The following is an 11,940-nucleotide window of genomic DNA, read 5'->3' on the forward strand; positions in this document are numbered from 1 at the left end:
TTTTATGGGTAAATTGAGGCATGGAGAGATGAAAAATCTAGGCCTTAATCACCCCTGTCATGAACAAATTCACAAGAGAGCAATAAAGAGAAGGGAAGCACTTCACAAACTTTCACTCGGTTTATTCCAAAAGGGTGCTGGGTTTGATCCCATCACTGAATGGGCTGAGATTCTATCCGGACACCCCAAGGAATCTGCAAGAAGCAAGGATACTTCCCTTGGAGATGAATGTGAAGGTAGAATTCTGCATAGGTAAAGTAATTAAAACAATTAAGAATAGGTACCACCTTATTTCCCACAAATCTCCAGCAGGCATGCTTGCTTAATCAGAACAATATTTTTAGTTTAGGAAACACCACATAGAAATGTCCTTGTCCAGCTACGATCTACAGAGGCAGAGCTTAGATGAAGTCTCATCCCCCCACACCAGCATCCATCTTACATTATTATTTTCCTGTCATTCATGGATTCTTCAAGGTATACATTTCATATCCTTGGAAAAATATTTGTTTTTTAAACCCATTTCTTTAGAAGACAGTTTATGCTCTAATAAATTTGTTAGTCTCTAAGGTGCCACAAGTACTCCTTTTCTTTTTGCGAATACAGACTAACACGGCTGCTACTCTGAAATTTTTCTGTGATATACTTCACATCTCTGCCATTCCCCTCTTCCTCAACTTGGATGCAGCATTAGCAAAACAACCTGGTAGGTTTTCTGCCAGGCACTGCTGCCATTAGAGTGCATTGCAGACTTAAGACCATATGTCAGTTCAGCAACAAAATGACCCAGAGAAGAAGCTATTTAAGCTAATGGACCTAGAAATGAGGATTCCAAAGAGTGAGGGGACTGGGAGCAAGGCTGAAAGAAACAGCTGGAGGCTTGCAGAACTGGGTAATATTAGAAGAGTTGTAGCCATGCAGCTAAAATCAGATTGTGGCCCAAGAATGGTTTTAGATTTAACCTTTACTCTTTCAAGTCTCACTTCACATTAAAATACAAACATAACAAAAGGCTTTTGCAAAATTTACCATCAACATTCGAGTATATGAATAAGCATTCGCACAGACAACCCAAACTGTAGGTATGAAATTACCTTGCTTTGCATGCTCTAATATTGGCTTCTTTGTGAATGAGAATGGTCTGCAAGTGCATCTGTAGAAACCCACTGAACATATAGATCAAAATAGTCGGACTGTATTATGAAAAAAACATAAAATAATTGTTGTCATTCTATCCTTAATTCACGTTTTGTTTCACAGGTATGCATTTCTGTGTTATATGTGGTTCTGTAATAATGTGAACCACAGGATGAGTTGAGGAAAGGAAAACAATGGCATAGATCCTCAACTGCTGTAATTCAGAGTTACTCCACTGTTTTCAGGTTACACTGATTTATGCCTGTTGAGGATCTGTCCCAGGGTTTTCCGTTTGTCCTTAATCCATCAGATTAGCCCTATTGAGATCCATGGAGCTACTCTGATTTACACCAGTGAAATCCCCCACAAATCTGAATCCTGTTTCTGACAGACCCTATTTAAGCTCTTTCCAATATATTCATTTTATATCATTTAACTTACCTTGTTGGTTTAACCATTTAAAAATATTTCCTTTGGACTTGGAACCCAAATGTCAAGAATCTGTGGCAAATTGCCAGTATGATTATGATGGGTCCCATGCTTCCTCTTCTTGGGGGACGGGGGGAGGTTTTAGGGTAAAGTTTCCTACCCCTTGAACTAGGTATTTACTATCCCACTAGTAACCCAGAAAAGGGTAGTGGAGAGGGAGGGACCCAGACCCAGGCCCGCCCTCTATTCCAGGTCCCAGCCCAGGGGCCCTAGGGATAGTGGTAAACCACTTGAACTAGTGCTTCCTTCCCCTGGGCTACTTCCCTCTCCGGCTCTTCAGTTTGTGGGGCTTCCTACCCTCTCTCTCTCTCTCTCTCTCTCTCTCTCTCTCTCTCTACACAAGCTGGGTGTCTCTTTACCTAGGGTCTTGGTCTTCTAGACAGCCACAGCACTTCTCCAAATTCTCTTCTACTTCAACTCCTCCCAACTGCTCTCTGTCCCAACTCCTTCAAACTGCTCTCTACTCCAACTCCTTCCCAGCTGATTGAAGGGGGGGGGTTATCAGATGACTAGCTTCAGGTGCTCTAAATTAATTTATAGAAACCTTTCTTCCCTTTACAGGGAATAAGGCTTCTCCTCATCCTGGGACTTACATATGTCTCCTATATCACCCTCCTGCTGCCTTCTAGCCATGCAATCCTATAATGAAATGTTTGGGGGGCTGGACTATATCTTTCCCTCAAAGCTTAAGGTTCCTCTCATGCCCTTGTTCATAGTGCTACTGACAAACTCATTCTTTCATGCACCATCATCCAGTATCACCTCAAGGTTGGCCAGCCGTGTGTAACAAAAAGAAGTTCCAAGACCAGGTTCCAGATATCTTCGCAAAAATACCAGAGAGAAGTGGGATTATGAGCACTTCAAACCAAATAGGAAAAGGCTCTACATCAGGTGTATGTTGGTCTAATCACAAAATCTCCAAAATATTTTGAAACTGTTTCCTCACTAGTTCCTGCATCAAAGTTTCTGTTACAGCTTCCTGAAAATTCCTTATAGTTTTATGGTGATACCAGCTACTGGTTCAAGGATTTTTCTAAAGAAATGCCCTAATCAATTCACAGCATCAACTATGAAATAGCAAGACTAAGTCATCAGCAATGATCAATGTATTTCTATCTTAGGATTTCGCACTGCTGCCCCTCTCTGTGGCATCTGAGCCTCCTTTACATAAAACAGAATGAGAATAAAAGTTCTTCATTTCCTTGTTATTGAAGTACAGCTTTGTACCAGCACTCAAAGCTCAGTACTACAAAACAGGGACATACTTGATCATTAATATTTCTGTTCAAATATTTTTAAAATTGGATACAACAAATAGATTTGCCAAAGAAAGCTATTTCAACTGTGAGTACCCTTGACAAGCTGAAAAGTTACTTGAATTGCAATTCTGGTCAGTACTGCAGGTCTGAATCATCAAACCATTTAAGAAGTTTAACCATTAATTTATTAAATCAATTTGTCAATTAATAAAATAAAACATACATAAAAAAATACTGGCCCCAATTCCCTATTCAAAACAGTATAAATGAGAGGTAACCTCATTGGGGTCAATGGAGTTACACTGGTGCAAGTAACAGAAGAATAAGGTCCATTATTTATTCAGTTGAATATATGACGTAAAAGGGTTATTAACATGGTCCTTGCATTCTAGGGTAGGGAAACAAACCAAATAAGGATTAAAAGGTCCAGTTTTAACAAGTTCCATCTCTAAAGATAAGACAAAATTGCTATGTTCCCCTTGTTTGGAGTGGGGAAATTGACTGATCACTAGCCAAGCTTAGAATGGGGACTCAGACGTAAAAATAAACAAACTAGTTTATTTTCTCAGCAAGGACAGCAAACAAATACCAGGCCTGAGTCCTCTTCTCAAAGCCATAGAGCCAAGCCTGGTGTTGTGTTTGTACCCATCCATAGCTATAGGTTCATAATGATGCCCCCAGTTGATTCAGCAAAGTGCTGAGAACTCCGTCATGATGCTGATTACCTTCAGTTGCCACCAACTCCAATAGAAGCTGAGAAGTTCTGAGCACTCTCAAGAGTGCTAAGCATCTTACAAGACCAAGCACTTGGTGCTTGATCTCCTGAGTCCAATTCGGAAACATGGATACCTCAGTCAGATGTCCCAGTCCTGCATTTGGACACCCAAGCCAGCAAGTAAACACAAGGAGGAGTCATTTACCCACTTAAGGGCAAGTTTGAGTATCCAAATGTGGTATTTATTGTCAACTTCTGAAAACTGGGCTCCACGTGTTTCCACCTGGCCCCCATACTGACCTGATGCATTTATTTTGTAAGCTACAAAATTCTCATAGTACTTAAGGAAAAAAATCCAGCAGCTAGAGAACAAATGGCTTTATTATAAAAACAATTTTTTTGCAAGTTAACAACTCTTCCTTCCTTTTTAGCCCTGGGTGGGACTAGAGAGTTTGAGAGCATTTAGTAAATAAGCCTGCCTCTGTGGACTTCATTGTTTACTTGATAATGTGAGCACTAACTGCACCACAGGAAGTATTCAGCCAGAAACACTTACGCAATTGCCAACGTTCAGAGGACAGCCGAGCTGCCATCATCCTGACACGCTCAACATGCAAATTAGCTCTCAAACATCATGTCTGCATGCTTATATCAACTACTGCGACCTAATTTTCATTCAGACTGTATCCTCAATACCACACTCCTGTAGAGCAATTTCAGAGAGGTGAGCAAGCTCTCAGTAACTGAGATCTCAGGCAACCTGGTCACATTATCCACTAGTTACTAATTAGAGCTCAAAGTACATGCAAGGTTTAAGGAAAGGAAACAGCTGAAACTTCCCAGAAACCCCAGATAGACAGCAGCTTTCAGGGGTTAACTGAAACACACAGAAGTTTCCAAATCAGCATTCCAAAGAGATAAATGAAGGAAACTCTCACGTCTCTTGGGAAAGAATGATGACCTTTCCCCTGCACCCATGGAGGTTTCTGTAATAGCAAAACTAGTGCAATTCTGTAGTGAAAGGAATGAGGTCTGACTTAAGGTATGTCTACCTGCAGCTGGCTGTGGGGATATATCATTGCAGTGTAGACATCCAGGCTCTAGGACCCTGTGAGGTGGGAGGGTCCCAGAGCTCAGGCTGCAGCCTGAGCTGGAACTTCTACACCACAGTTAGCCCCATAGTCCAAGCCCCAGTCAGCTGGCATGGGCCAAATGCAGGTTGCAATTGCAGTGTAGACGTTTCCTAAGGGAACCTCTGCAAGAGTTATACAGCCCTTGCATGTTCTGAAGCTCAGTTCTATGGGAATTCCCTGTGTACTAGCAGGGATTTAGGGCAAAGCTGGTGAATCATATCAATCATCCATTTTCCTCACATAATGGAGATACAAGCCATAAAGGTTACTCCAGTGTTCTAGCCCAGAGGCACTCCTTAATTACTCAGATTGTGTACTCAGTTTTGGCCTAAGGCAGATATTTTAGGCAGAGAGTGTGTGTAGACTCAAAGACAACACAACCTTCAGAACAGGACAACGGAGGCAATCTTCACACAAACATAAGGGCTACAGACATTTTTAAAATGAAATCTGCAGAATTCCCCCTGACTAGGCAAAGTTCCTATTCACCATGAGCAAGCAGACTCAAGCCCTAATCCCAAGTGTTGAAAATACAGAATTTTGAGCAAAGGCAAATCACTTCAGTCAGTGTGTTATATGTTTACTTTGCCTTCTGCAAACAGCAATTGGTACAGCAATTTAGAAATAACCCTGTCACACAACTGGAAATGGAGACACCTATAAAATATGGCTTTAGGTTTCTACAAAAGCATGGTATAAAATGTAATAATTGGATCAAATTTACTCAGGACAACTCTCAAGACCTTTCCTATAAAAGCCAGTATGAAACACTTCCATATTTTAGACCAAGCATAAACAAACATATTGCAGTACTGCTCACAGTATTCTAACACAAGGTGAAATTAACATAAATAGGTTGTAAATAGTGTGCTACATATGGATGCAGAACTCTGATGTTAACACAGGATGTTTTCTAACTTCTTTCCTTCTGCTACCTTGTGACACCAGTATATGCCATTGTACGTAATGTATGCAGTGTTAGCCCTGGGATATTAGAGAGACAAGGTGAGTGTGGTAATATCTTTTATTGGAGCAGAGACTGTCAATGTGAGAGAGAAACTTTGGAATTTACATAGCTCTTCTTCAGGTGAGACCTTCAGACCTGAAGACGTTTGTCTCTCTCACCTACAGAATTTGGTCCAATAAAAGATATTACCCACCTCATCTCTCTAATTGTATTTAACGGATATAGCTGATCCATCCCATAGTATAGAGGTGCATTTTAACTAGATGAAATGAACCTGGAACATCTGGAAGCACATTTAATAAAAGTCCCAAAACATACTCATAACAGACTTTTTCAAATCACCAATCAGATGTAGACAAGATTTTTTTGTGCTTTTTCAAGTATTACTTATACTTTTTTTTGCCTCACAAAACAGACCCAGTCTCATCCGGTTCAGTCTTCACCACAAGACGAATGCTGTCTGTTTTCTTTTTGAAAGACACACGTCACTGTGCACCGAAAAAGGGGAACTTCCACAGCTTGCGGTTATGTTGCATGATAAACAGATCTGTTCACACCAATTCGAGAAGCAGCTTGGATCAATAAAAGGCAACAGGCACCACAGGCAGCGAGCAGACAATTGCAGCTCTCAGGACTATTTCTTCAGAAGTCAACCCCACATTGAGACTAAGCAATATGCCAGGATTATTTTTTCCTCACAACCACCCAACCGAACTGAAAGAAGCAGACTGCAAGCTTGGAGAAGGCAAAGTTCATAAAAGGAAGCAAAAGGCTTTGTAAGTATATGTGACTTACTATCAAATGAAAATGTGTTTGGAGTGAAATGAACGTTAGCAAATTGAGAATTCAGAACTAGTGCCATTTCAAAGAGTTCACCCACAGCAAAGCATATTCTGCATAGCATGTTCAATGCTATAAAATGATAACGTTATTATAACAGGGCTTGAATGGAAAGGGATATGGATGAGCAGTTCCTAAGTTAAATAAGTTGAATATAAAAATGAGTGGGTAAGAAAGAAGGAGCAACTGCTTGTAATTACTTGCATAAGTATCTCATTGGCATCAACTGTGGAAGTGAATGATCTGGCCCTAAATGTTTACAAGTCCTAAGACTTTCATACAGAATGCTACCTAACTGTAACTGTTTAACCAGTATCATCCATTCATTACACATGTCTGATCATTGGTTTCAGTGGTGCAGATCTGAAAAGCTATTTGAAGTCCATGGTACCACATCTTGAAACTAGCATCAAGTCTAACTCCAGAAATGTGACGTAAGTACTAGACTCTTAGAAATACATAGTAATTATGAACTAAGGCTAGATTGCCATATTTTGTCCTCACAAACAAGTCTATTAAATTTTCACTCATGTGTAAAGTACATGATAACCATAAAATATTTCTAAGATCAAACTAATTTCAATTTCCTAGTTACAAAAGGGGGTTTTATAAATCGGGCATCACCACACAGAGGGTATCAATGGAGTTGAAATATTTTTTTTTGTTTTCCTTTTTTCCATTTCCTTTTTAATTGTTTATGGGCAGTTCAGTGGTGCTCATCACCACACCTATTCATTAATACTTCACTTATATTATTAATGAATTAAAGCCTGACAACACCTTTGTGAAGTAGAGAAATATTACCATCCCCATTTAGAGAGAGGGATAACAATGGCACACATAGGTGAAGGACTTGCCCAAGGTTACTGAAGAAGTTAGTGAGTCTTGGAAAGAAAACCAGGTCAATCCAGGACTTTAACCACAGACCCTCCATTCTCCTTTTATTTACTTCAAAAACCTGCTGCTTCTTACTTGTCTGAGTTAAGGGGCAATAGCATGCCACCAATTTCATGCAGAGTCCCCCAGAGATTTTATGAGCAAACAATGCATTTTCATAATATTGAATAATCAATTGTATTCTTTAAGTATTCCTAAGAGACCATTAACCAAAATAACTAAACAGTTAACATTTTGTTTCTTGCATTAAGTATTTTTTTCTTTTGGTCACCAAAGGCTTTCTGCAGAAGAGGTGATGCAGTGGTCCCAGTCTTTGGAAAAGCTTCTTGCCAGCCAAAGTAAGTGTATTTTTTGATCACTACTACTTTCTTATGTTAATCTAGTGAGCTTTCATGCAGACTAAACAAATCTATGAAGCTGTAGCATTCTGTGAATAATGCTAAAAACAATGTCCAATAGCCTTTCAGTAATTCACATCTTCACAGTCACATGGCTACCGATTGTAATATATTGCCTTAACTTTACAGCCCATCCTTTCCATAGGCACAGTGCTACTCCCACTGACATAAATGGAAATAATCTCATTAAATTCAATGGGGTTGGATCATATTCCACATGCCCACATTACTCCAAATAATGCAGATAAGAGCTATGTGTGCACTTGGAGCCAAAGTCAGACCATACAGAGAAGAACAGACTCCCACTGACTTCAGTGGCCTTTGGATCAGACCCTTCATTTGCAGTGCGCCACAATACACACACACACACACACAGTGTATTTCAGCAAAATCTTATTACTGTAATAGGAGACTTCAATGAGACATTTATTTTATCTTCCCCAATTTAAGTTATAAATATAACATTATAACTGATTAAGTATTTCTGTTTGCTGTAGGTGGTCAAGGTGCCTTCAGAGAGTTCCTGAAGTCAGAATTCAGTGACGAGAACATTGAGTTTTGGCTGGCTTGTGAGGACTATAAGAAAACCAAGTCTGATCACTTGCAAGACAAGGCAGAGAAGATTTATGAAGAATTTGTTCAGATAGATGCAGTTAAACAAGTAAGTACAAGTTAATCTGTACTGTGTTACATATGAAAGATTATGGGAGCTGATAAGGGATAGACATGAGGCTATACAAGGACAGATTCGTCTTTAATCAAACAGAAAGAGAAGTCATAGGTTCTTATGTTTTCATTATGTCACCTTCCGCCATACTGTCTTGAGCAGTGAGCTCATCAGGTGAAAGTAGTGCTGGGGATTCAACAGATGGCACTCTTCCCCCTAAATCAGTATTGATTTGAGCAAGATGTTAAGAGCCAGTTCTGCTGATGGAGGCGTTGTCACTTGAATGAGACATGAAACCAGTCTGGATCATTTATGGTCCTTAAAGATTCAAGGACACTTTGGAGAAAAGTAGAAGTGCTCGCATAGGCCATATTCCAAACTAGATGCCTACATTCTACCAAAAAATGCTCCTGCAATTCTAATTGGATATTTTATTCTTCACTTTCTGTCCTAAGTTGTTGTTACTCATTTTCTGATTCCAGAAGTGGCTGCATTGCACTAATGAATGGCAATTCCTGTGTAGCATTTGTTTACCATTTTTTTTTAAGTTCAATCAATTTTGAATGAAAGGCGCTATTTCAGGATAGATTAATTTTTGTAGCTTAAAGAAACCTTGGACAAAGATTTAAGACTGAGAGTCTGTGTTTCAAGAAGATAAAATGACAAATATAATGGCAACAAGTATTTTTTTAAAAGATATTAACAGTTTGATTTTCTCTTCCTAGATCAATATTGACTATCATACAAGGAAAGCAACAGCTAAAAAGGCTCAAGACCCAACTTTCACAAGTTTTGACGAAGCCCAAAAAACTGTATATGTGCTAATGGAGCGGGACTCATATCCTAGATTCTTGAAATCAGAAGCCTACCGTAATCTTTTAAACAAGCTTCAGGTCAACAGTGTTAAGTGAGCAGTTTGATGCCAGAAAGTCTGAGGGTAGACTATGCATGTCAGTTAACCTACAGCAAAGGGGTCCTCCTGAGCAACTGGGGCTCAGTGTAGATAAGGGAAACTTCATTCTCTGAAGTGCTGGCGGAAGTGCAGATAGACGATCAGACACGATAAAACCCAACCAGATGAAGGCACCCAAGCTAGGTTTCCAAGCCTGATAGAGTGGGAAGGGGGCGGTCGAGGGGGAGACCCTCTCCCCTTTATGCCACTAAACTGAAACTGGATACATAGTTATTAATTAATTGTATCCCACTGTGAATTCTGACATATTATTAAATCCCACAGGACAGACAACAGTTTGGAAGTGCTAGGATACTACCCTTTATCTGAGCATGATGGGTAAAATAATTGATATGGGAGAAAAAATACATTTAAATTGTCAATTTTTGTACTAGCTACAGAAATGCATAAAACAGACCAATAAGCCAATTGAGAACTTGTCCAGGCTATGAAATGTTAATAAATGTGTGCAGTTCTGTTGGATTGATTAAAATGTATTATAAATGTGACAACTGAGAATAGGTTTATTTTAAGTTATATAAGCTAGATATTACTATTTATGTATTAAGCAAGTAGGTATGTAGCACATTTTTACTATTTAATTTATTGCAAAGTGTGAAATAATGACAAGCAATTCCTAAATTAAAGTTACGTGACAAAAGCACCGAAATTCTATGGTCGCTTTTCCTCTATCATAAGAAGGTTTTGACACCTGAATTGAGGAGGTAAATATTGAAGCACAGCCATCTCTGTTATAGTCTGAAACCTTTGTTCTAATATTCTAATTCTTTCTAGATGCCCAATTCTTTTACACCCATTTTACACTGGCATAACTCCATTTACTTCAGTGGAGATTATCCTGATTTACTCAATGTAAAATCAGATTCAGGCTTAAAGTTCCTTCTCATTTTTGCACTTCCCAAACCTTAACAGTTAAGTCTTTCAACAACTATTGAAACAGAGATGAGAGAAACCATCTGAGCAGAACTGCAGAATTCACACCACATTTCACATTGTTAAATATTCCAGACCACTCTTGCTTACTTATCAAGAGTGATAGTAACTGGTGAGGCTGACCAGCAAATCCCTGCAATGTTAGTGCTACAGAGTCTTGGTAGATGCTGTGACAGAGTCTAATTTATAATACCCATATTAACAGTAAAGGTCATTTACATTTCATTCTGAATCTTGTATTAAATTTGCTCTATAAAATGTGTCGTGCTACAGGCAGATGAACACCAAAGTGGGCAATGATTACTGGGGAGGGGGCCAAAGCAGAAGATCAAAGTCGTAATCTTACTAAGTAATTCCAAAACACGATTACTATCGGATCCAGAGTTCAGAGATTTCATGATGGTAAAGTTTATAATGAAAATAAATAACCATGAAAACGGTTGCCAATGAGTTCTCTCCGTGCCCAGGATAAAATCTTGTGCTTCCCTCCCTCGCAGTTTTTTTTATCTCACTGTTTCAGTTTTTCCGTTTTCCAAAACAGCACAATCTTAGACTCTGGGTTTGACTCACACTGCTGAGACCAGGGGGTACACACCCATTGCCTGTGCCAAAGAGAGCAGAAATAACTTGGCCTTAGTCATTATTTTGGGGAGAGCAGACTGTGTTTACAGAACCACCCCTTGGGGAAGGGCTTTGGGGGTCCAAAGGAATAGGAAACAGGTAATTTTCAAAGTAAAATAACCAAAAAAAACCCAATCATCAAAATTGATAATTGGGAGAAGCAATTAGATAGTAATTAATAATTAACTGCTTCTCACATGACTAGTTCAAGAAAACCAAATCAAAGAATGGAATTATTGATTATGTTCATCAATGAGACTGCTCCTAAGGGGTAAATCAGAAAATTCACCACAGATTCTTCTTCCTATACACGAAGGGATGCCCCAAAATAAACCATCAAACTTGAAACATGTATAATAAAAAATGTGAAAAGAAACTAACAATTCGATCACAAGGATTATGCAAATGAGATAACTATAGGGAAAGAAAGGTATATAAAATGAATGATACAATGCAGCAATACTTAAAGCAACTTCTTAACAAGGAATTCTTAAAATATAAAGTAAATTAAAACTATATTGAATGGACTATTATAAAACAGAGTATAAAATTCAAAAAAGCTTGAGCACCAACAACAATGGTATTCATTTAATTACTTAGGATACTAATAGCATCAACAGGTTGTTTACATTCATTAAGATTCACTAGCAGCTAAGCATTATCATCATAAATCAACAGCTAAACTTAAAGAAATATATCAAGTATAATCTTCTTGGACCAGATTACAATAACTATAATTCAATTTATTATTAAAATATCTTATAATCAAATCAAAACAATTTTGATTAAACTAGATAGGTGGATTAGGACAATATAATTGAAAGTAGTGTCAGGTGAAACAAAATCTTGCAAAACCATTACTACTACTTTTACTGTTGGTTTAAGAATATAATACTCTGAGGGGTAAGCAT

The 11,940-nt window shown here is 38.6% G+C and overlaps 1 protein-coding gene across 1 annotated transcript; it reads left to right on the forward strand.

Moving 5' to 3' along the window:
- Window positions 1-6,113: 6,113 nt before the first annotated feature.
- LOC119860721 (regulator of G-protein signaling 1-like) lies at window positions 6,114-10,118 on the forward strand. The gene is made up of 5 exons (XM_038414788.2): window positions 6,114-6,476; window positions 6,894-6,974; window positions 7,714-7,775; window positions 8,333-8,496; window positions 9,228-10,118. Exons 1-5 carry the CDS (start codon window positions 6,376-6,378, stop codon window positions 9,411-9,413), a joined length of 594 nt encoding a protein of 197 aa, XP_038270716.1. The 5' UTR covers window positions 6,114-6,375; the 3' UTR covers window positions 9,414-10,118.
- The last annotated feature ends 1,822 nt before the right edge of the window (window positions 10,119-11,940 follow it).

The sequence above is a fragment of the Dermochelys coriacea genome, chromosome 8 (genome assembly GCF_009764565.3).
Source record: "Dermochelys coriacea isolate rDerCor1 chromosome 8, rDerCor1.pri.v4, whole genome shotgun sequence".
Classification (NCBI taxonomy): Eukaryota; Metazoa; Chordata; order Testudines; family Dermochelyidae; genus Dermochelys; species Dermochelys coriacea.